Source organism: Physeter macrocephalus, chromosome 9, assembly GCF_002837175.3.
Source record: "Physeter macrocephalus isolate SW-GA chromosome 9, ASM283717v5, whole genome shotgun sequence".
Lineage (NCBI taxonomy): Eukaryota > Metazoa > Chordata > Mammalia > Artiodactyla > Physeteridae > Physeter > Physeter macrocephalus.
Window position 1 is genome coordinate 19,243,730 of NC_041222.1, and position 27,022 is coordinate 19,270,751.

At 36.6% G+C, this 27,022-nt stretch overlaps 1 protein-coding gene across 3 annotated transcripts in view; it reads right to left on the minus strand.

Moving 5' to 3' along the window:
- The window catches only part of SLC44A1 (solute carrier family 44 member 1), a 211,020-nt gene that overhangs the window by 42,039 nt on the left and 141,959 nt on the right, over window positions 1–27,022 (minus strand). The window contains exons 13-16 of one of the 3 annotated variants that reach the window (XM_024126160.3): window positions 22,815–22,952; window positions 15,718–15,954; window positions 13,830–13,910; window positions 6,421–10,877 (exon numbers count right to left, since the gene is read on the minus strand). In XM_024126160.3, the coding sequence (XP_023981928.1) occupies window positions 10,854–10,877; window positions 13,830–13,910; window positions 15,718–15,954; window positions 22,815–22,952 (480 nt within the window). In that variant the 3' untranslated portion in view covers window positions 6,421–10,853. Of the gene's footprint in view, window positions 1–6,420; window positions 10,878–13,097; window positions 13,911–15,717; window positions 15,955–22,814; window positions 22,953–27,022 lie in introns of those variants that run through there. The other 2 variants (XM_024126161.3, XM_024126159.3) reach the window with 2 other exon arrangements.

Sequence of the window (27,022 nt, forward strand, 5' to 3'; positions counted from 1 at the left end):
AATAGATAGCTAGTGGGAAGCAGCTGCATAGCACAGGGAGATCAGCTCGGTGCTTTGTGACCACCTAGAGGGGTGGGATAGGGAGGGTGGGAGGGAGGGAGACGCAAGAGGGAAGAGATATGGGGATATATGTATATGTATAGCTGATTCACTTTGTTATAAAACAGAAACTAATGCACCATTGTAAAGCGATTATACTCCAATAAAGATGTTAAAAAAATAAATAAATAAAACTGTGTACCTTTCTTGATTTCCTCTTCGTGGACTGACAGAAAACTTGGAGTTTAGTTTTATGTGCAGCCTAGGGTTTCTTATAGTTAATCTCCTTTTCTCAATTTTCACATGCCTGCTTTAAAAAACATTTTTTTTTTTAATTTTTGTGTTAAAATTGTTTCTTGTTGTAAGTTGGGAGAATCCCTTCTGGCAGAGAGAATAGACCAAACACAAACCCCTAATATCCTTTCTCCAAGTTGAGGTTATAGTATGAGTTTGGTTGACTGAAAGCCCTTTTGTTTTGCCTTAAAGGCAATTCCTTACTGTTGCCTCTCTGGTCTGACATAACTGGCCAGGGAGCTTATAACTACCTAGAGAGCTCTAAGACTTCTATTGAAATTGCTGATAAGCCCCAGAAGTGGTCTAATAGCTTAGCTTTGCTTTTTCTGGACTCCTGTATGTAACCTAGGTATATCTTCTAAAATTATTTTTCTCAGGATTTGGACAGTAAAGGAGGCACAATATCAAATTAAAGGCACAAAGTATTCCTTACCTTCACTGCTACTTGCAACAACTGAAAAAAATTAACAAGGCCCGGCCTTGTGGGTTATACTTCCACAGCACCTGGTCAAAAATAGGAGGCCAGAGGGCCTCATTAGGATGCTGGCTTCTTTCTGAAACTTTCGACACCTCTAGGAGCTTTGAGCACTATCTGAAGCTGAAACTTCAATCATAACTTATATATTATCCTAAAGTGCACAAGCAGTATGCCTCTTAAAAGAGACCCTCTGGATTTTTCTTTATTGTCTAAAATTTGAGATTGAATACAGATTATACTTTTCATAGCCAAACAGAAAAAGAATATCTGGGTACCTTTTAGAAGATGCGAGGCTTTTCACAGTCTCTTTAATCAGTAAGTGGTCTATGGAACAAGAAATTGTGTACACTTGCATCAGGACCACGCCTCCAAAAAGAATTAACAGTCCAGATTGGTTAACATTCTTTAGTATCTCAAACACCTGAGGTGTCTGAGGACTCCTCACAAATGTTCTCTAACAACTTCTTTTGGCAAGCTGGTATAGATAAATAACTAGGGCTATGATCTGGGCATTACTCACATTTGCTAATGAAAAGCAGTCTGTACAGCAGCCTCTCAAGAAAAATCCAAAATTAAAAAACAAATTGGGAGAGATTTATTGGTATTGCAAAAGGTCTTCCACTTAAGAACACCCCTTTTTTAGTCCTCAATATCATTTAAAATAGGATTAGTTTTAAATAAGCTTGATTTTTCCATAATTTACTGCCTAAATTATGGCACACCACAGTTTCACCAACTCAGCAACTTAGCACCGATCCAGGCTTCAATTTATGTGCAGGGCCCTGTACCAAGCACAATGAGTGATTTCCATGGTGAACGTTATCTAACAGGCTTTCCCTCTCTGCCTGATGATTGAATTCACTTGCAACCTTAGCATTCACAGAGTGACTCAGACTCCAGCTAGGAAGCCTGGCTGGGCAGCGGATGAACTTTGTACTTTGGAAATTAGGTTTTATTTAGTACATTTATGTTTCATACTTCAGGGATCCTAGAACATGCTGAGAGATGCTGGAAAGAAATAGCTGGCCAATTCCAGGGCACCCTTGCAGCATATTGACCTAATCTGAAAACAAGATGTTGCCCACAATCACTTTCTATTGCAGCATAGCAGAATACGCCACCCCCAAATATGACTGCAGGAGTTCAGGACATGCCACCTCAAAAAAATTCCACTTTGTTGTATTACGGTGAGCTGAAGGCACTTGAAAAACAGCAAATGTGGGTGAGGTATTCTCTGAACTCTCCTTATCTCCCTAGACAGATTCTCCAAAAAGGACTCAAATGTCATAAATCCCCTTCTCAGGAGTTTCATCAACAAGGGGAGATTGACTCTTATCACAGGAGAAGAGCCTAGAAGTCGACACCACACCCAGACACACTCTGCCATAAGCTATCATGCCGCCCAGCTATTCCTCTAAGGGCCCATTCATCTTTCCTAAAAATCATTTACTCTCCCCTAAGAGGCCTACATCCTCTCTCCCCTTTCCCTATTAAGATGGTATTTAAATTTGAATTCTAAGCCACTTAGAGGAGTTACTCATTTTTCCTGGGTATCTCACATGTATATCTGAGGTATACATGTTAATAAACTTCTGTGTGTTTTTCTCTTGTTAATGTGTCTTCTATTACAGAGTCTCAGCTAAGAACTCAGAAGGGTAGAGGGGACAATTATTTTCCCTCCCCTACACTATTCATCACCACCCTGGACATGGGAAAGTGCTACGACACAGTAGACAATGACATTCTTTCCTATAAAATTTTATTTATTACATAAAAAAATTCTATACATTTGTTAGACTAAAATACAGTTTTCGTTATAATTCTGGTAACTGAGTCAGTACACAGAAAACTTAGCATTAGATCAGCACTTTTTTTCTAGTTCATATTTCTGCACAAGGAAAACATTTCAAAGCTCCATTTCATATAGACTCATTGTACTCTGAAGCCAGATGGAATTCCATCCAATTCAGAGCTCTTGGAAGTTAATTTCCCCGCAAGATTTGACAACTCCAGAAACTTAATTGCTTAATATACATATTTTTAAAGTCCTCTGAGAGCACAACACTCTGTAAAGTCTGCACTGTGTCAATAATGACAGTCACAAATACTACAGGGCTATGACCATGTCTGCGAGGCATGTTCAAGCACCTACATGTTTGTTTCCCCACCCGAATACAGTGTAGTGACACTGTAATAAAGAAATAATAATAAGGAAAAAACTCAAAATAATGCTAAGGTAAAAGATTCTGAACCAGGGAATTCATGGAAGACTTAACCATGATCCTATAGTTTGTAATGGACAAAGATCGGACATGATACCAAAATGCATTTTGACATTGTGAAATAGGATGCAAATAGCAAAACAAACAAAACCAAAAAGACAAAAAAGGCCTCCGATTGAGAAATATGTGGCACCACAACATACTTCTCATGCTGGATTTCACAGCAGTGAGATGTTGAAACACATTGATGGGCACTTTCTGTTCAAATCACCCCATACACTGGATGGGATCTGACTGGATGGGATGTTAGGCTCAGAGCCTGAGAGATGAAGAGCAGGTCCCTCTGCATTGCCTGATCTTTCAAACTTGGCTGCTTTATTCTAGGAGCCTATTCTAAACTCAGGAGTTCAGGAAGACTGTGCCAGAAAGTACTTAAAGTTGGACCTTTGGTCTTCAGAAGATATGCTTTTGTCTTTGGTTGTTTTCCCAGAGCCCCTGTCATTTTGTTAGGTGCCCTCTACACTTTTCTCCCCACTCTTGTGTTAGTTGTAGCAAATCAGACCAGCTAACAACCTCCTGAATTTATTTCACTGGGTACCACATCTATTAGAAGTGCATTCAATGGTCAAGAATATTCTGAGACAGTGTAACTGAAACTTCATTATGGAGCTCCCAGTACTGTTTTATAGGATGGACAAAATCAAGAGAACCTCAACAAAAACATAATCTACTGCACTACGGCAATATAGTAGAAGAAAGGTAACTTCCCCCCATGATGTCTTTGAAAATCAAAACTAGCCAAAACAAGAGGGCCAAAAATTCTGGGAGAACACTGCTAGAACCCAGAGGAAGGGGAAAATTTACTCAGTAGTCTCTGTCTCCAATCATCAGTCGCAAAGCTGTCCTAGTATTGTTTCATTCCTATGAATCACCTCATACAATTTTTGAAAACAATCCTGGCTTAATGATCCATGTGGTAAATGAAGGAAGTGCTCACATTTTCTAGTGGCAGGTAGAATGGTCTGCAGGATGCTGGTAGGACGTTCACTCCAGTCCTGTGTCCATTCATTCCTCAAGTCTTTTCTTTTTTTTTGTTTTTTTTTCTTTTTATTTATTTTTGGCTGCACTGTGCAGCATGTGGGATCTTAGTTTCCTGACCAGGGATCGAACCCACGCGCCCCCTGCATTGGAAGCGCAGAATCTTAACCACTGGACCGCCAGAGAAGTCCCTCAAATCTTCTTTTCAATGCTTACTTTACTCACATAGAATGGTTTAACACATTATTCCTCAAAAAATAACTAACTCAAACCCATTTCCTAGCTGATGGGATAGGTGGATCAGATTCCTATGTGAAAGTCAGGACATTTCCTTTAGGTCATACACTTCTATGACAAAAAGACATTGTCAAATATAGATACTTAACACCAGACTTAGGCCCTTTTCCACCCAATATGGGAACTTCCACCTGTGGTCTCTTCCTTTGCTTCTGTGGAAGGTTCAATGGAGCTCTTCTGGGGTTGGGGGGTGGGGAGGAGAGCTGACTTTTCTATTTTCTTCACCCGCCAATTAGGACATTTCCACTGCTTTCTTCAGCTTGAAAATGTAGGTAATAGTTTGATGTCTATAGGTGACTATAGGTCATGACCCCTGGAATCAAATCTTAAAAAACCTCAAATTCCTTTAAGGATGTCTGCCTGCTTTTTCAAGGGCCCAGAGGACACTCCATATAGTTGCAGCAAGCTTACCTAACAGTAAGGTGTAAATGTGAAGTAACCCACATGCTCCCTAAAAGAAGGAAGGTGATGTGGATGGGGGGAGTGGAGGCACAGTCCCATGGGCAGTGGTCCAAGGCTGCTCTAGTGGTGACCGGAAAACACTCAGAACAGGAGGGAACAGCTCACTGATTTATGAAGGAGAAAAAAATAACTTTTGAATTTGTCGCCCCAGCATCTGCTCCTCCAACTTTCCACTAAAAATTTTTTGTCAACTATGGACTATGGTAAGTTTGCTAATTTATCACCATCTTCAAATGTTCTTGGTCGTGTTGACGGAGATATATTTTTAGACAGTGATCTAACTGATAACACTATGCTACAGATGTCATAGCTGAGTGACAATAATAAAGAATCTAGTGTTTTGGTAGATGGATAATTACAGGGATTCCCTATTCATTTCTTCTTGGATTTTCCTGTCCATTGCAAATAATTTGGTACCTTGCCAAAAATTCATCGTAGGACACATACATCCTCACACCTCCAAGGAAACAAATCTTACTCTCTTGAAGTTACAATGTTGACGTCCTGTTTTTCATTCAGATTAGTGTGGTTTTGATTTTCAAAGCTGGTACTAAAAGTTTTCAAGTTATAAAAAGGATTCCAGATGACAAGGTCCTACTGTATAGCACAGAGCACTATATTCAGTATCCTATGATAAACCAAAATGGAAAAGAATATTTAAAAAAGTATATATGTATAACTGAATCACTTTACTGTACAGCAGAAATTAACACACTGTAAATCAACTATACTTCAATTAAAAAAAAAAAACGATTCCAGGTCTGAAATTGGTAAGTACCATCTTAAAAGTATCTTCAGTGGAGGCCTAATCACTACTTTATTTCAAAAGACATTATCAAACCAACTTTAGAGCAGCCTCTGACTTGTGCTCGTTAGGCCCCGAGGGGATGGGGGCGGGGTGGCGGCTGGCAGTCTGAGGGTTCCGAAATTCTATTAGTATTTTAAATGTTCCTAAGTAGGCTATGTGACTTTGAGAGAAAGGTAGTTAGTTCACTGCTTTCATAAGCTTCTCAGAGGGGCCCTTGGTCCCCTCAAAAGATTAAGAACCTGCTTTTGAATATCAAATACTAAATTCGGGTCTTAGCAAATAAAAGTGAAAGATTTCTGAAACATTTGGAAATTACAACGTTTTCATGTTCAGCTAGATCTTGACTAGACCATGAGTAACCTGAAAGCTTTACTATTCTGAATTCCCTGGTCTAGAATGTTTATTCCTCAGGAAATCATTTATATTGTAAAACTGAGTATCAAAACTGAAGAAAATAGCCTGATATTTGGGTCCCTAACAATTGCATATCTTTTCCACTAGTTTACTAATGAATTCCTTTAAAAAATATCCAACTTAAATCCTGCTCATTTAATTTAGAAAAGTGATAGCTGGTCATGTGATACTGAAATGGAAGCATCATTTGTCTTTTTTTTACACATATAAAAATCAAGGAGATGGGGTGGAAGAAAGGGTACTATAGTATTTCCATAGAAAAGAAAGGTTTTCCACAGAAATTCTCAAGTTTAAAAATGCTTCATTGAAGTTTTTTTTTATAAGAAAGACATCTTCAAAGATTTAAATCTTGGATTAAAAATTTCCTCTTAAATTGAAACTTGGAGAATAAGAATTTGACTCAAATTTATGAAACGTGAATGCGGGAAAGTGTGCTATTTAAAATTTTTTGTTGTGTACAACATGTTTAGCTTTTTATTTTGTTTTCTAAGTTTGCTAGCTTTATATTTTCTCTTGGCACATTCAAGCATCCTGCTTTTTCACAATTTGGGCTATGTGTCATTAAAAAGATAAGCTTATTCTGAAAGTAGCCAATGTATATGAAGAGTGCCTACTTTTCAAATGGGCTAACATGTATTCCTGAGTACACAAAGATACATGAATATGCATTTAAAGCAAAAGGCATTCTGCACTGTGATTATATAATACACAAAGCTCTGCTTTATGCATTTACTTACGAACCCACAATTTTCCAATATATGTTCACAGACCACATCTTAAAAACTCTAGGCAAGCCATTATAGTGCACTTTTATCTATCAGATGGAATATATGAAAAGAATACAGAGATTAACTGTGGCAGGTGCACTGATAAGCCTCCAGAGTCTGAGGATTTTGTTTTTGTTTTTTTAAGTAGCAGTAAAAACGCAGTAGAGAACTTACTGAAAAGTGAAAACGTTTAAAGACCTTTCTGAAGGAAACTTCTCAGAGGCCGTGTTAAAGGCTATTATTGGAAACTCCAAAAATTCAAGTGAGGTTACTGATGAAAAATAAAATAAAATGTACAGGTCACCATAATTGGCAGCTCTGGTTTTAGAACTGACCCCAGAATTCTACTTTGAAGGCCAGGAGACCTCTTGAAACGGCCTTTATTAGCTATTAGTGGTGCCTGGTGGAAATGGTCGGGGTCTTGAGGGCACTAACATGGCCTCACACATATTTGGTGCCTGTGGTTTCCGTAGCTGTTTTAAGGGAGAGGGTGGGAGGAGCATTACTCTGGTTTCAAGGGGCTCAGGACTGCTATAAAAGGGGTCACCTCCTCACCACCCCGTACTGGGGTGAAATCCTGAAACTGCCCTGGGAAGATAAGGGAGCTCTTGGCAGATACCGAGGTCAGTGGTATTGGGAACTGGCAGCTTAACGCCCTTGGCTGAAAAAAAGACAAAATTAGAGTAAGGGAGCATCTCTACAAAGGAAAAACTTATTTCCAGCTTAATTTTTAAATAGACTCAGTGAATACCCCCTCCTCAACCATTATGCAAAAAGTTTAGGAACCAACACACAGTTAAGTTACTTATATTGCAGTAACTTAGGACTTAATTATGCTATAGGATAGGATATAAGCTTTGATCTTTAAACATTAAACATTGCATTAAATGGTTTAAAGAAAGAGCCTGCTTTGAGCTGTGCTCGTCCGTGCAGAGATTATACAATCTCAGCGCTCTAGCTAAATTCCTAATGTTTACCTAACGTACTGGTAAGCCTCCCACAGAAGATGGGTCTCTTGGATTTATACTGAAATATAACCTTTTCCCTTCCATATCATATACAGCAGAGCTTACTCTTGAGGCAGGAGCCTAGAAAGTCTAAATCAGGCACCAGAACCTTAATTTTCCAATGGCAGCAACGATCACGATTCTTTTCTCACTGTGATCACCACTGACAACCGCGGATGCTAACTCTGGAAGTAGGCGTCCTGAACGCAACTTTGAAGATCCACCGCAGACAAAAGACAAAACCCACCACACAGAGTCAGTGGTTGATAAAAGTATTCAGGTAACCACATTTCACAGATGATTTTTGTCCTTCATCTATTCTCACTTGGGCAGAGATGGAGGCAGTGAGCGAATAGCAATAAGGCAGCCCAGGGCCAGCTGAAGAACGGCTCACGAAGAATGACAGCAGCAGCAGGTCTATCCAAACATAGCCTCAAAACCTTCAAATATCGCTAAAAGCCTCTGTGAGGCTCTCTGAAATGCATCAACGAATGAAGCTCATGTGAGAGTGATAGTCTATAAGTCAAATATCTCTGTGTGTGTGTGTGTCTGTGTAATATATATGCATATCTGCATATATCTACCTATATGGCACACATATTCACTTAGGGGAAACAGTCTGGCAATTAATTTGGAACTCAAATGACATGGTTACACATAGATCATAATTTCTAAACACAATGTTAGTAAAACAAAATTTATTTGTAAAACAGGACCTGTTATATAAAATGGCACACAATCAAGTTATACAAAAATACAAAATTTCTTTCTGATTACAGTCCTAGTTGCAAATGATAATTAGAAAGCATTCCTGGTGGCTTCCAAACAGCTGAGATTGCGAGCATATGGAACAGGGACCCTGCAGCAAGTGTCCATGGTGCTGGGATGTCCAAGTGAGTGGAACCTAATTTCCAAATTCAAGAATTCCACCAGGTCCCTTTGGAGGGACATCTCCTAAGATAAGTAGCTCCTGTAATGTCTTCTGTTTTGATACCCATCTTCCATACTTTTGCCAATCCTAAATTTAGTTCCCAATGTTTCTTAATGTCCACAATCTGTGTGGCTATGAAACAGAAGGTAGTAGTCTGAATTTTCTTACATGATTTGCTCTCTCACCTACTGGGATAACTGTTAGTTCCATAATTATATTTATTCCATTTCAAATCATATAAAAGAGTACAATGATATCATTTAGTGACATCACATGTTAGAATGTTAACTTCTGGAGAATTATTGTTTCAAAATAGCTACTCTCACAATATTGTTTTCTGTGATCTTGCCAAGACGTGAGCTCCTGTTTCTTTAAAAAAAAAAAAATTCTGGACTGTTATTGCAAATATTCTGGAAAATCAGAAATATTACATGAGCTTTGAAAAGAAACTGAGCCATTTAGCAAATTTTAGCCTAGCTAAAGAACACGGATACTTAAAAAAAAATACAATTTACCTTTTGTAGCAATTTAAAGGTCCAACCCTTTGAAAGGAAGCACATTAGCAAACAGCTGCTTATTAAGCCCTAGTGACATTAATTGTACACATTTCCATAATACCGGTCTAATTCACTGTCTAATTCTGGTAGGAGGCAATGCTTTCTTTCAAAAGATTCTCCTTCCACTGAATGATAAAATGCTGAGGCTTTTTTTTTTTTTTGTACAGAGCCTATATTTAGTGCAATAAGTTTAAAAAATCTGCTCTGAAATATTTACTTTACATTAACAAAAATAGCTTTTTTTAAAAAAATTGTAACAAAAAGGAGTTATCGCATAAACAGATCATGAATTATTCTTAGCAAATTACACTTTTTTTCTTAAAGCATTCACCATTACAATAAGCAGAACAATGAAATATTAGCCATTCATATCTGGTAAGCTTCAGGAATTAAAAAACCCCCCAAAACCCAAAACCCATCCCCGAACACAAAGAACGTTCAACACTTGAGGATCAAAACATTAACCAATTCTTCAGTTAAACATTGTAGAATTCTGGACACTTAATGAATTGCCAAGGAGAGGAGCACCTGCCGGTATGTTTTCAGATTTTATAGCAAGCATTTGAATAAAATGGCCATTTAGCCCTAAGCCACTGAAGTTCCTCTGAAGCAGAAGCCCAAGTACCGGAATTTTCAATGCTTTGTGTTTCATGTTTCTCTCCCTTTTTTATTCCTTTCAGCATTACTTAGTCTGCAAACCTATACACAGAAACTTAAAGGCTAAACTTGCTGGGTACCCCAGCTTCCTTTCAAATCAGGCACACAAATGTGTGGAGGATGCTACTAACGTCAAAATGAAAGAAAGACAAAATGTAAGAGAAAAGTTTGCATAAGAAAGATTATCTACCCTTTCCTTTTTTACCTACTCTCTTATAGAAGCATTAGGGTAAACTACAAATACCTGAGGAGTTGGTTACTTTTTAATGTTGGCTGACAAATGCATGAGCTATTACGAAAATTCCCATATTGGGTCCACTTGTATGTTTCTAAAAGGAAAATGACATGGCTTCTTTGATTGGGGAAAACTGAATGGAGTAACTCCTTATTTACCTGAAAGCATATGCCTAGTCTCATCCCACTAGGACTTATGCATCAGTAAAATAAGGTCTTGATTTTATGCACACATCAGGGAAATCACCCCTGAATAAACTTTAGGCAGAGAATTCGGTACAATAATTTTGCCTAATTTAAATAACTAAAGTTAAAATCTCCTCTAAGTTATTAAAAATGTTAATCAGATATGAATCTTAACATTTCCATTAAGACAATTACAATTGAAAACATTAAATGACGGCAGTTGCCTTGTAAAAGCCACCCGTATGAAAGGAGTACATGTTTGACAAAAATAAGCATAAAAAAGGTATTAAATCCCTGTTCCTGTTCTCTGATTTTGGCTGATTATGTGTGTGTGTGTATATACATATACATATATATACACACATACATATACATATATACACACACCCACACACACAAATACATAGTTATGTGTATATATTGTTTTGGAATGTCAATGGGTTCCATAACGGTCGGCTAGGTTCAAGCAGAACTTGCTCCCGAAGCCTAGAAAACAAAGTCATACAGAGTATAATCTTAGACAATTACCATTAAAAGGAGATCATGAATGATGTTACAAATACACAGATGGTCACAAACAGCAATAAAGCAAAATGGATTGAGAATCCTTCTCCCCCAAACCTAAATTCCAGGGGCTGAAATTCCTGTGACTGTTGAAAGTCACACTTCCCTCTGGGTCATCTTTGAGATATGCAGAGAATTCATCTCTAGTCTATGTTGCTATAGCGCCCAGGTTTTTTCCTCCATTTTCTCTGTAAGTTTTTCCTGTATGATAGCGAGGAGATGGCCAGATGTCTCTTTCTTAAACCTCTACATCACATTTGGTAAATTTTTCTAAAATAATTTTCAAAGATTTATAGAAAGACCTTACAAACCGTCAAAGTTTCCTTAACTAGTGAGGCTCTCTCAAAAAAAAAAGTCTAAGAGGAAAATTGGAAGTACTTATGTTTAGTTTAGTGATGCCCTGTCAAAAGTAAAAATTTAAACCTCATTTTCTGAACATTATATTATAGACTTAAAAAAAACCCGTATTAAACTATCCCATTAAGGAGACAGACAGTGAACTTGAACAGCAGTGTTTCTACAGATGCAGCAAAATAGTTATGACGCTCTGTTAACAGAACTTTCATCTATGGGAATAACATGTGAATTAAACCAAGCAAATACAAATACGCAATCGTAAATTCTACCAATCCCCAAACTTTAGGAGGGAGTTTCTCAGGTACTTCTTTAGGGACACACACAAGATGGTGGTGGTATTACGGGTCAACTCTTATCATGCATACTTCGAAAGAGAGCAGATTTAGAGGTACTGATATGCTTGAAAGATTTAACTATCCTGTGAGCAACAATTCACACATCTCTCATGGGGACTTTCTGAACCACTTAAAACGTCATTCTTAGAGATCAAATGCTACCATGTCCAAAGCACCAGAAAAACAATGCACATAGAATATGTATTTTGGGACACGGCAGAGGGCTTTGCCATTAATCTGCAAGCAACGAACAACATAAAATAAAAGTAAAAGTGGAATGAAGATCTTAATGTGGTGTTTGAATTAAGGGACATTAATTTAAAGCTGAAAGTAATATTAGGAGGAAAATTTTCTACATTTTTGGCTTCTGATAGAATGCCACATAACCTAGGCAATTCTCCTACTATTAATACCTATGAATCAGGGGTTTAGGTAAGAGAAGGTATATTTGCACTCTGGTCTACCACAATTCAGCTATCTTTCCCTCAAGAATAATACAGAAATACATGCCAATTCATGGTCGAAGTAGCTAGTCCTAAACCTCTAATTATTTCTCCCTTTCTTTAAATGCTTGTTACTGAAGAGTGATTTAATGTACGCTTCAACCACTGGAAAGACAGAAAAGGGGGGGGGGTTTACATTTTAAGATTTTATATGTCTTTTAAAAGTTTTAGGTTCGAAACTTTATTTTCTGAACAATTAGGACAACTAAGCAGCGGCAAGAAGGAAACCTTCCTCATTTTTCCAGGCTATCTTAGGGTTGGTTGGCAGAATTTTCACTGTGGTCCCCCTCAGCCCACATGAAGTAAGAGGGATGCAGAAAGAAAGGGTAGGGAGGCAAGGAACCTGACAGGAGGGATTGGTGATTAGCGCCCCTTCCTTGTTCATCCAGTTCTGTCTGATGCACACTTAAAAATAAGAGTTACATGGCCATTCTACATGCTCTTACTTATGATTAGAGTGATCTGTGCCTTGGGAATATAAACATTGAAGTTTTGACTTTATCATCATCAATGCTATTAAGAGCAACACCAAAATTGGCACTGGATGGGGTTACAGAGAAGAGTTTACATCTAAACATTCTGTTGAGGCTTTAATGTAGGTTGAATATGCAGTTATTTTGCATATACATATACCACCCTCCCACCCCCACAATGAAGCCAGTTCCTTTATTCTTACATACTTAAATGGGCTTGTTTTATACTACATATTTCTTAAGTTGGACACCTATAAATCAAACCGTTTATTAAAGTATAAAGGAGAAAGAAAAGAGAGTCCTCACCTCTCCTTTTTTTGGACATTATATGCAAATAGAAGGCACATTGTTTTAAAATTAAGTGTTTAAGGATGTGGGCAATTATATAATATTTTGAAATAAACATGCTATTTAAGAATAATACACTTGTAACACAAGCAGTAATTAGACCAATATAGCTAAAGACATCTGTCGTTATGCAGTGGTGAGAATATATATGGGAAAATCTCAGAATTTTCTTACACTGGTTAACTTTAAGTTGCTTTTTTTCAAATGAAAGGAGAGTGGTTATATATATATCACTGACCAGAGGTAATTTATCTTTCTCACAATTAAGCTGAGGCTGGAGAAGACCAGATTGTCTTATTGAGTGGTAATGTGGGTGTTGACGGAAATAGCCTTGTTTGCTACTGAAAAAATAGCTTAAGAAACAAAGAAAGTACAATCCAGGCAACAGAAGAAAAAGTCAGCAAAGGGGAAAAGACAGCAACATAAACAAACCAATATTAAAAGAAGGGGGGAATATGAATTTCAGCAAGTTGAAAGGAATTGCTATCATCACTTCTAAAATAAGTATCAAACCGTCAGTTCAAGTGCACAACCAAATGTTCAGTCCCATGAAAACTAAACACTGACAGTTAAAAAGAAAAAAATGGAAACTGCAAGTTCACCTCAGGGACAAAAATATCCCCTGCCCCGCCATGAACACTGTTCCTTTCAGCTTACTTTTACAGAAGGTGGTCTCAGTTGTGACAAGAACTCTGCCATCCAAGTGATGGGTAAACACACAAACAGAAAGAGCAGCACGTCCTGCGTGACACAGATCACAAAAGCTTCTCCTGAAGAAGTGCAGTCAGTGAAGAGAGAGAGAGAGAGGAAGTGAAAGTGAAATTCTTGGAGGGCGGCCACCTCCTCGTCTCCACCTACCATCGGTTTTAGCTCTCTGGCATCAGCAACACCTCCCTTACCAGCTTCTTTCATTGCTTTCCTGCTGTTTTCCACAAACTCCTGCAAAACAGGGACCAAATTACATAAATTCTTAGGTCCTTTCAGACTTCAGTTGGTAGATGATTTCTAAAGAATATGTACATTTTTGACTCAGTGATGGTAAATGGATGGCCTAAAAACATAGCAATAAGTAATATTTGGTACCACACACAAGAGCAGCTAAATTTGTGGGGATGCAATCTGTTGATATAAAATCTTTTTTCCCAGTATTCCTTGGGACAATCTCACTTAGGCTCAAAGAGGTGTTAGTTCTATCTGAAAGAGAAAATACCTTTCGTTTTTTAGAAAAGACTATTTTTCCACACTTAGAATATTGTTTTATTTGTTGTGTTACTTTTTCCATATCAAGGTTAAATGGCAAAAGCAACAACATTTTACTCTATAAGCCTCCTCTTTAAAATAACCCTAGGAGGTAAAAGAAAGCATTGATACTACTAAGTATAGGATACTGTTTTTACCAAGCCATAAATAAGCTATTTGAAAAAAAAAAAATCTATCTGGCCTTGAAATTACTCCATAAAGCAGGAAGACAGGGAGTAATAACCAGAACCAGCGGATAGAAGTAGTTAAAATGGGATTATGCCCTGAAGGAAACATTTCTATCCTGTCAAAGTTTATGGAGCACTTCCTCGTTCAATATCCTCATCATTCTTAGAGAGCAAAACTAAAATAATAAAAACTATATTTTTTATTCTGCTTTTCTTCAGTGGCTTAAAAAACGAAAACAAACCTCTCCTCCTAAATGCCTTAATCACAAGAGAGATGCGATGCTTCTAGGTCAAATTCCATTATGAAAATAATGTTAGGATTATAATTGAGATTATGAAAATGTCCAAAATGTAGCTGGTAATGTTCTCAGTAAAAGAGATAATGAGTACCAAATAGGTCAGTTGAATCACTTGGAATTTTCGAGATTGAAAAAAAAAAAAAAAAAAAGAATCTAGCTTATTTATTAATACATTTATTTTAGATTTAACTGGATAAACCATGTTTCTGGAAGACGATTTGTTATTTCAAGGTCTAATGTTTAATCTTAAATATTATCCATTCTTGAGATAGGAATATTTTACAGCTTTATTAAAACACATCTTTAATTGGGCAGCATTTGACATTGATACTAGTATTTAAACCATTTTAGAATGGTTTTTAAATTTTTTAAAAAATTTAATTGAGGTTCTAATATAGGGAGGCTGCAGAGGCTACGTAACTATAAAGAATCTGAATATAATATCTGTGTAAAAGTTCAGATCTTGACTAATGGAAAACAATACCATCTACCAGTCATGGGTCTGATAATGTGTATTCATTACAAAACTCCTTCAGTTTGGCCTGGCATACTTAGGATAATGAGTTTTAACAGGGCTGACAGCAATAATACTTGGAAAGGTGGTGGATGGAGAAATACAGATAGGCACTACAACCTGGGAAATAAAACTTTTTGTCTTTGAGCTCTGATTCAGGAAAAGGCACTTAGAACACCAGCTGTCCAATGTTCCAGTTCAAGGGCTAAAAAAGTCAATTCAAGTGTATCTAACTGGAGAGACGGAGAGAGCAGTATGGAATAGTGTGAACTCAGGACTATTAATGGGAAACTGCTGTAGCTAGGTAGATTTGAAATGGTCTCGTTCATGCCAAGAGGATATTCCTCCCTGATTTCCCCAAGACTAACCTCATTCACGGGTGCTGAAGGTTTAATTCTGAATTACTCAGTTTCATATAATGGGAATTAAATACAGAGACTGGTCTACAAAATATTTATATTAGTATTTTCATCCTTAAAGCAGTAGAGGGCATTTGAGGTACTTACCATCAGCACTTTATCCATATAAAATTCTCTGCCTGGGCTCCCATCATTGTATTTTGTATCAATGGCAAAACACAAGAATAATACATCCACTACCATTTCGTAAATGGACAGGAAGCAATGAGCGACTAGGAAAGCAAAGAGGCAGACGATGATCAGAGGCAGCACCCATACTGTGTAATCTTGCTGGTAGTTGAGCAGCATAATCCCAGCCAAACCTGTGCTGCAGACTATCAGCACCTGAAGCAGAGAGAACAAAGATCACATTTAATAACCTCCTGCAGAAAACCACTATTTCTTCATCATTTGCAGACTTTACCATTTATAAATGATGGTTGCATGAGTCCACGCGACCTCAAATTAGAAAGCATAATCCATAAATACCCATATACATGTATATCATATAACATAAATATCATCCTTGTTGACACTAAAAATAATCAAGTTTTCCAAATGTTGTGTTTGTTTCCTAAAACTTCACTTATTTAGCATCTGTGGCAATTTTTAAGATAAATGTATACATATATTAGAAAAAAAATTATACACACTGTTAGCACTCAGAAGAAAATTACTGACATTTCAGGGTATTGCTATGTATTTTTTCTAAGCATTTTTTTTTTTTTTTTTTTTTTTTTGCGGTACTTTTACATAATATCTCCCAACCAATTAAAAACAGAATGACCCCAATAGAAAATAATTTAAACTTTCTGTATACTTGAAAAGCAAAATCACTACTTTTTTTAACTGAAGTTTTAATGTTTCAGCCAGTCATCTAGGCATGTGGGATCCTCCCGGACCGGGGCGCGAACCCGTGTCCCCTGCACCGGCAGGCGGACTCTCAACCACTGCGCCACCAGGGAAGCCCCCATTTTTACATATATGAAATAGTATTATATAAACATATCATTAAAATCTCTTCATTAATATTTATATATCATAAATGTTTCATAAATATGTATTCAGCTACATATTTACATTTTATGGGTGATTTAAAACTTATTTAACCATTCTCCTATACTTGGAGACAGATATAAATAATGCTGCAACAAACATCTCTAAGAGCTTCTTCTTTGTTTCATATTTTATTTCACATAGAATATGTGGTAAATTTAGTATGATTTGCCATGAAGTGTTAATTTGGACTATTTGTGGAGAAAGAGGTTGCCAAACACACTCATGCTGTAAAAATAAAAGAAATAGCCATTTGCCTACTGTCAAGAACCACCTACTCTGATGCTTCAACACTGTACATGCAGCACTTTAAATTTTCTGTGTTCCTTTTAATACTTTTTATTTCAGTTTTTCAGTAACTCTATGAATGGCTTATGGCAAACATTATCACCCTCATTTTATAGACTGGGAAACATGCTTAGAGGGGCTAGCTGATCTGCCCAAGGCCACGGAGTAGAATAAAGAGCAGATACCATTCAAAAAATGGTCTTAGGATGCCAACACCAGTACTCTTTCCAGGTAAAAATTCAGCAAATACTTGGATACTGATGTATCACCGTAACAGATTACACTGAATCTAGCCACACTCTTCCCCAGCCCTTTACCTGGCCTAGCATCAAGCTTTAAATAACAAAGGAAAAGAAAGAGTTCTCTAGAACCACAGCAGCCTTTCCTTGCCCAGTGCTGAGGACAGGCAGACTGAGAATTCTTCTTTTGCCTTTCCCTCACTATGTATCAACACCAAAACATCTCTCATTCACCATTATCTTAACCAGGAATTATAATGCATCAGAGGATATATTGGTTAAGCTATAAATTGATCCCTCTCTCAGATGATTTTAGGGAGCAAATCTGGGTCTGCTCCCCTCCTATCATTTTTTGTGGCAATATACCTATGAATCTTCTCTCACAGTGACTTATTTTCTGGGGTGATGTCCACAAATAGCTAATTAGGTCCATTTTTTTTCACTCTTCTGTTTCAATTTTAGGATGAGTTATTTCTTATACTCTTCTTCAATGTTTTTACATCCACCCTATGGGAGAACTCAGCTGCTTTACACTCTCTCTATGCCACTAAAAGTTAAACCACATTTGAAATGTTAAAGTCAATTATAGGCAGAAGATATGGCTCAGACAAGTAGATGCTGAGACAAAAACTGTTAAGGTAGAATACTGTCATATGAGAACCAACTTCAAAAACTAGTGACATTTAGCTTAAAAAGTCAAAGAAATGTAATAATTACTCCCCAATATAATGAAAGGGTATCATGCACTCATTCAAGCAGAGGATACATTAGTGCTTCTCAAACTATTAGAGGGGCTGGAAATCCCTTGGGGAGTTTGTGAATAATGCAGATTCCTGGGTCCTGCCCCCAGAGAATCTGATTGGTTTGATTTAATATGAAGCTCAGCAATATTCATTTTCAAACAACCCCCGGGGTGATTCTTAGAAAGTCCACAGCCTATAAGGAGTACTGCTCTATATCACTGATCTCCATGGTAGAGTACACATAGCCAAGAGAAGGTTCAAGAGAATCACCTGGGACTTCTATTTGTATTTCTCATACATTTAAAATTTTACAGTTTATAAAGCATATATTAGTGAAAGCTATACATATGTCATTAATAAATAAATGTAAATATATTGGGGAAATGTGCTCAAATTATTTTTTGGTAATAGGATGTTTGATTTTAAAGGTTTAGACACTCTTGTTATAAAGGATAAATTATTTGTGATGCAGTAGAAGAGATTCATACACAGAGTAGGATGTGAGAAGAAGGAAGAAAAGGATGCTGGTTTTGGAGTCAGAAAGATGTAGGACTGAATCAGAGTTAGAACTTAGTTTTGTGACTCTAAGCAAGTTCACTTAACTTTTCTGAGACTGTTTTTCCATCTTTAAGAGAGACACAATAGGACATACATCCTGTAATTGTTAAAATAAGCATTCTGAAAGCATTTAACATAGTGACTGGCAAACTTAGTTTCTTTTTTTCTTTTTTTTTTTTGTCATCATAAATCTTGCATTTATGATGCCCTTTTCCCCCATGGAACCCATGTTTTGAAAGATTTTGTTTACCAACAAAATAGCATCAACAAATAACTCATATTTTCATTTTTTAATAATTGAAGCCAGATTGTCAGCTAGAACATCTAATTGTCATAAAAAGTATTATCAAATAGAGATAAAATAATTTCAAACAGAAGCAAAGAAACAAGATTTGGGGGATTTTTTTGGTATAGTTTTATTGGCAATAAATATGCAGTATGCTATATTTATTAGACTTAAAATGCAATACCTATTAGACTTTAAAATGTTTAAAAAGCTTCTAAATCACTATTCTTAATCTTTGAGGCCAGTGATCATAGGTCACAAGCCACTAAACTAGAGGAGCTAAGGTCTCTTCCAAATCTAATTTACCATTCCATAAAATCATTGGGGCTTCATAGAAATGGGATACATGACACTGTCTTTTGTTTTCTTTCTAAAATCAAGGTTTTGAAAATTAAATTTAAAATTTTGAGATATTATGAATTCACGTGCAGTTATAAAAAGTAACAGAATGATTCCATGTACCCATTACCCAGTTCCCTTCAATGGTAACACCTTGCAAAATTATAGTACAAAGTCACAACCCAGATATTCATACTGATACGACAAAGATACAGAACATTTCCATCACCACAAGTATCCTTCGCTTTAACCTTTTATAGATATTCCTACTTCCCCCCTCCCCTATCACTAACTGGGTGACCACATATATGGTCTCCATTTCTATTGATATAATATTGTCGTTTCAAGAATGTTATATAAATGGAATCATACAGCACTTAATCTTCTGGGATTGGCATTTTTCACTCAGCATAATTCCCTCAAGATTCATCCAAGTTGTTCCATGTACTAGTAGTTTGTTCCTGACACTTTCATAATGTTTATTATGATCTACCTAGTTGAACTATCTGATCAAAAACTATTTCTGCATACTAGTAGCCATTAAGTTCATTACTTGTAATGAAAGAAACTCTTTAAAAGATTTATTGTATTCTGTGATCAGAACTATATTTTTGGAAAAGGAAAACAAGAATTTATCTTAGTATGTTGGAAACCCAGAAGTTTTTTTTTCCTCTTATCTTTCTCCTTTTTTGATTTCTCAATTTAAAAAGTGTTTACCCTTCATGGTTTTAAAAGTCTTGTTTTTACAACATTAGAAATATTATGTTATTCAAAATTATTTTTCTGGAAAGCAACTTGGAAATATGTATCAAAAATCCTATTATGTATTTGAACTCATTAATTCCACTTCTAGGATTCTGGCCTCAGGAAATAAGTATTAATGTGGGCAAGAACTGGTATACAAAAGTTTCACTTTATAATAGTAAAAAGTTGAGAAAAGTTCAACTGTAAAAAAACCAAAAAAACCCAGAGGCTTTGTTAAATAAATGATACAACAACTATATAGCCATTTTTTAAAAAATGAGAAATGCTCATAATATAACACGAAGTGAAAAAAGGGATACAAAACTTCCTTTTCTACCAGATTTTAAATTATCTTTATCGACTAGTATATAAGCAGCACCCAGAATAGCCCCTAGTACATTACCAGTAGGCACTCTATAAATATTTGTTGAATGACTAAAAGGTTATGATAAACCTAAAGAAAAAATTTTGACAGGTCATTAGGTTGCTGAAAAACTCAAAGCCAATTTTAAAACACTGTATTTTATCTTGTATATATTTTTCCATTATAAGAGAAATGCATACTTAATATAGAAACTTTATCATATCATAAAGTTTATCAACTTTATCAAAGTTTCTATCATATCATAGAAACTTTACCATTATATGATAAAGTGGGGGGAGGTGCTTGGAATCACTCATATTTTCAATATCCCAAAGCAATCGTTATTAAAAATATTTTGAGATATTAATTTTCTTTCTCTTTCTTATGCACATTTTAAAATGGTTCTGTGATGGTCTAACAGTTTTACTCAGCTTTTCCACTTATTATACACATTATCACATTATGAACTCAATAAAAAACATGGTTTAGGGAATTCCTTGGTGGTCCAGTGGTTAGGACTGGGCGTTTTCACTGCCATGGGCCCGGGTTCAATCCCTGGTTGGGGAACTAAGATCCTACAAGCCACACGGCGTGGCCTAAAAAAATTTAAAAAGTTAAAAAAATAAAATAAAAAAACAGGGTTTAAGAGGTGAATAGTCTGTTGATTATTATTTCCAACCTTTACTGTCAGGCAGTAGATTGTTTACAATTAGTCACTACTATAAGTAATGCTGTATTTAGAATTATCTCCAGTAGTTTACCATCATCAGAATCAAAAGGCTTTAGGGGAAAAAAAAAAAGGCCCAGGGACAAAATTAATGTCAGGTGAGGCAATTATAGCACACAGCGATTAAAAACTTTGAAGTCAGACAGACCTGAGTCTGAACTCCAGCTCTGCCACATTCGAGTTTTCTAAATTTGGACAACCTACTTAGCTCTCTAAACTTTGGTTTCCTTTGCTGTAAAATGAAGATAATAGTAGTAGGTCTCCTTACAGGGGAGGACTAAATATAACACTTCACATAAAGCACTGCCCTCAGTACCTGGTACCCAGCAAGTGTCTCAATCCGAGTTACTAAAATCATCATCGTGATCAAATGTTTCCACTTGGTATAATTTTCTCCCTTATTCTTTATATGTCTTCTTATTTCTCTTTTATTTTAATTGCTTTGCATTATATATGTTTTTATTTTAAGTTGCTTCATATCTTTCTTAGCAGTAGGGGCCAATTATAAATACATAAAAACTGAACAAAAAATCTGAAGCCTTCCTGAGTTAGTCATATAGCACATAAATAATAGCAATGGTTACTGACAGGGTCAGACCTGTACTCATTCGTTAACATGAATTAACTCATTCAATTTTTACTATAAAAAATTTCCTCTTATTGTTAAAACATGACAAAAACAAATCCAGGAGTCATAATGTACATTTAATTACAAATTTTCAAAATAACTATCTGTATGGTTTTATAATTCTTTTTAGATGACAATTGCCTGAGAACTTAAAACTACATTACACAGTGTTAATCAATGCCTTTCTACATCAAATATTTAATTCCCTTTCAAAAACATTTTAAAGGCACAGTGGTTGCAGTAACTTAAGTGTTCAGCAGTAAGAAAATAGCATTTGATGGAACAGTGGCCATCATGATAATGAATAATTATGAAGATTATCAAAGTAATACAAAAAATGTATATGATAGAATATGAAGTGAAAATAGCAGAAGAAATAGCTATGTATACTAGGATTGTTATACTATAGAAATATAAGCCTGTGAAAAAACACTGGGAGGGAATATAAAAATAAGTTATTAGGTTTTAGTGGTGGTGCCGTTTTCTTAACTCAATTTTTCAAATTTTCTGAGTATTTTATGGTTTGAAATATAGATACAAAGATAAAGTGAGTTCTCAATTATAATGTTATCTAATATTTTGCAGATTTTAATAGCACAGAATAGAAAAACACTTTTGAGGACAGTTAGGTCTCATTCCCTAACAGCTCTATTTTAAGGGGTTTATATATAGTAACGATGACTGCTAATATTCATCAAGAACTTGCAATGTGTCAAGCACTATCTTAGGTACCCTACATGTATTAATCAGTCTAACCCTCACAGTTCTAGGGGTTTGGCACTATTATTACCCCAATTTCACAAATGGACAAACCGAGGCACAGAGTGGTTATATACCCTGCCTCAGGTCACACAGCTAGTCAGGCCAGGATTTAAATCCAGGCAGTCAGGCTCCAGATGCAGTGCCCCTAACCACTACACAAACTGTTTCTTAATTCAAAATATGTAATGGGCAAATGACTTAACTGCTCTGTGCCTCAGTTTCCCCATCTGTAACATGAAGATAATAATAGTACTTCCTTTACAAATTTATTATGAGGATTAAATGAGCACAATACATGTAAAGTACTTAGAACAGTGCTTGACACATATTAAGGGTTTTGTAAGTTCTTGCTGTATATTATGTGACTTTTAGTTTTTTTGTGCGCGACATAAATTTTTGAAATTAAAGAGCAACTATATGCATATGCAGAAATTTACTGTCTGTCTCAGATAATATACTTGGTCTTATTACCTTGCCTAGGAATAACATGAAATCCCCCACTGTGTTGATGGCAGCTACTCGCAAAGCATTCTCCACGAGAATGACAAAGGCATCCTTCGCTGAGGTGCAGAAGTTGGTGCTGTTGATAGCTGTGGCTGTGTATGCATTCTGGACAAAAGCAAAAACAATTTTTCATCAGTAAATGCAATCTTTAAGATTTAAACCAAACATAGTTAAAGCATAGTTTGTAAAACTATTTCACAGTTAAACCCATGGCTTTGGTGAGGTACAGATTTAGATTAAGCACAAGGAAATATGAGACATTAAAAAAAACCTGATATGCTAACAAGAGCTTCTCATTTGGCCTAGTTTAGGTCCTTTAAAAACATTGATATTTATTAAAACACACATAAACCTTTCCAATATCCATTAACTTCTTCCATGTATTAGTAAATCAAACCATAATTTAAACTTTCCTAGATATCTTGGGTTCATTACCATGCATATCAGTGATGCATTATTACCACTTCAGTGATGTTTTAAAAGCTGCGCGCGCGCGCGCGCGTGCGCACACGCACACACGCACGCGCACACACACACACACACACACACACACACACACACACACAGGCATCAGATTGCTGTGCTGCTTTATCTGGAACAACTCCTCCTTGGTACTTTCTTCTATGCTGTCTTATCTCATAGTTCTTGCAATAGACAGCTGTTTGTTTCCAATCTCATACCCCTCCCTCCTGGGGCAGGATCCTAAATCCCCTTGAAGAAAACAGACCTTTCCCATTCTCTTGGAGTCTGAGTGAGACTGACACTACCTCCAGCTCTTGGGGTGGGCCTTGGTTGATGTAAGCCAATCAACATGGTCTACCTACAACGACTGATTCAGGGAGTGGTACATAAACTAATCAGAGCCTATGAAAGTAAAAGATGTTCCCTGGGGCTTCCAGGGGGAAAAGAAGAAGTTTCCTTTCTCTTCCATAGGTGCTCCTGACAGAGCAGCTCTCTCATTTTTCTGGACAGCAAGTTGTGAGGGTACGAACTGACATGGCTGTTTTGCCAACATAATGGAAGTCAGAACGGAGAGAGGAACCAGGTACTCGCATTGGGTGACAATGTTTGCATGATTAGGAACTAGCCAGATTCTGGACTTCTTAGTTATTGAAGCTAATAAATTGCTAAGAATCTCTCCCTTCTCTTCTCTCCCTCACCCCCATCTCACTCTTGCTCTTTTTTAGGCCAGACTGAGTTGGTTTTCTGTCCCTTGTAGTACTGAGTCCCCAGCTGACATACTTTTATTAAGTCATACATGCTTCTGCTGCCCCATGTTTTCTTTGACCACTCAGACTTTTTCCTTCTTTTTTACACTGCATTCTAGAACAGCATTAGCATTTTCTGGGAAATGTGAATAAGTAACATTACATGAAATATGTCTGAGTCTTAGAAGGGAACGTATACGTACTTTGTAAATAAAACTTACGGTTCTAACCAAGAGGGAGGGAACCCAGCCCCACCCATCAACAGTCAAGAGGATTAAAGTTTTACTGAGCTCTGCCCACCAGAGGAACAGTCAGCTCTACCCACCACCAGTCCCTCCCATCAGGAAACTTACACAAGCCTCTTAAATAGCCTCATCCACCAGAGGGCAGACAGCAGAAGCAAGAAGTACAATCCTGCGGCTCGAGGAACAAAAACCACATTCACAGAAAGACAGACAAGATGAAAAGGCAGAGGGCTATGTACCCGATGAAGAGCAAGATAAAACTCCAGAAAAACAACTAAATGAAGTGGAAACAGGCAACCTCCCAGAAAAACAATTCAGAATAATGATAGTGAAGATGATCCACGACCTCAGAAAAAGAATGGAGGCAAAGATTGAGAAGATGCAAGAAATGTTTAACAAAGACCTAGAAGAATTAAAGAACAAAGAAACAGAGATGAACAATACGATAACTGAAATGAAAAATACACTAGAAGGAATCAATAGCAGAATAACTGAGGCAGAAGAACGGAAAAGTGACCTGGAAGACAGAATGGTGGAATTCACTGCGGCAGAACAGAACAAAGAAAAAATAATGAAAAGAAATGAAGACAGCCTAAGAGACCTCTGGGACAACATTAAATGCAACAACATTTGCATTATAGTGGTCCCAGAAGGAGAATAGAGAGAGAAAAGACCCAAGAAAATATTTGAAGAGATTACAGTCGAAAATTTCCCTAACATGGGAAAGGAAATAGCCACCCAACTCCAGGAAGCGCAGTGAGTCCCATACAGGACAAACCCAAAGAGAAACACACCGAGACACATAGTAATCAAATTGGCAAAACTTAAAGACAAAGAAAAATTACTGAAAGCAGTGAGGGAAAAACGACAAATAACATACAAGGGAACTCCCATAAGGTTAACAGCTGATTTCTCAGCAGAAACTCTACAAGTCAGAAGGGAGTGGCATGCTATACTTAAAGTGATGAAAGGGAAGAACCTACAACCAAGATTACTGTACCCGGCAAAGATCTCATTCAGATTCGATGGAGAAAGCAAATGAAGAGATTACAGTCGAAAATTTCCCTAACATGGGAAAGGAAATAGCCACCCAACTCCAGGAAGCGCAGTGAGTCCCATACAGGACAAACCCAAAGAGAAACACACCGACAAAAGACACAGGCTTGCTGAATGGATGCAAAATCAAGACCCATATATATGTTGTGTACAAGAGACCCACTTCAAACCCAGGGACACATATAGACTGAAAGTGAGGAGATGGAAAAAGATATTCCATGCAAATGGAAATCAAAAGAAAGCAGCTCTAAAAGAGGAAATCGACAGTAACACAATAATAGTGGGGGACTTTAACACCAAACTTACACCAATGGACAGATCATCCAAACAGAAAATTAATAAGGAAACACAAGCCTTAAATGACACAACAGACCAGATAGATTTAATTGATACTTATAGGACATTCCATCAAAAAACAGCAGGTTACACTTTCTTCTCAAGTGCACACGGAACATTCTCCAGGATAGATCACATCTTGGGTCACAAATCAAGCCTCAGTAAGTTAAAAAAAATTGAAATCATTTCAAGCATCTTTTCTGACCATAATGCTGTGAGATTAGAAATGAATTACGGGGAAAAAAACGTAAAAAACACAAACACATGGAGGCTAAACAATACGTTACTAAATAACCAAGAGATCACTGAAGAAATCAGAGGGGAAATCATAAAATACTTAGAGACAAATGACAATGAAAACACGACGATCCAAAACCTAAGCGATGCAGCAAAAGCAGTTCTAAGAGGGAAGTTTATAGCTATACAAACCTACCTCAAGAAAAAAGAAAAATCTCAAATAAACAATCGAACCTTACACCTAAAGGAACTAGAGAAAGAAGAACAAACAAAACCCAAAGTTAGCAGAAGGAAAGAAATAATAAAGATCAGAGAAGAAATAAATGAAATAGAGACAAAGAAAACAATAGCAAAGATCAATAAAACTAAAAGCTGGTTCTATGAGAAGATAAACAAAATTGATAAACCATTAGCCAGACTCATCAAGAAAAAGAGGAAGAGGACTCAAATCAATACAATTAGAAATGAAAAAGGAGAAGTTACAAGAGACACCTCAGAAATACAAAGCATCCTAAGAGACTACTATAAGCAACTCTATGCCAACAAAATGGACAACCTAGAATCCAACAACACATTAAAAGGATCATATACCATGATCAAGTGGGATTTACCCCAGGGATGCAAGGATTCTTCAATATATGCAAATCAGTCAATGTGATACACCACATTAACAAATTGAAGAATAAAAACCATATAATCATCTCAATAGATGCCAAAAAAGCTTTTGACAAAATTCAACACCCATTTATCATAAAAACTGTCCAGAAAGTGGGCATAGAGGGAACCTACCTCAACAAAATAAGGGCCATATACGACAAACCCACAGCAAACATCATTCTCAATGTTGAAAAACTGAAAGCATTTCACTAAGATCAGGAACAAGATAAGGATGTCCACTCTCACCACTATTATTCAACATAGTTTTGGAAGCCCCAGCCATGGCAATCAGAGAAGAAAAAGAAATAAAAGGAATACAAATTAGAAAAGAAGAAGTAAAACTGTCACTGTTTGCAGATGACATGATACTATGCATAGAGAATCCTAAAAATGTCACCAGAAAACTACTAGAGCTAATCAATGAATTTGGTAAAGC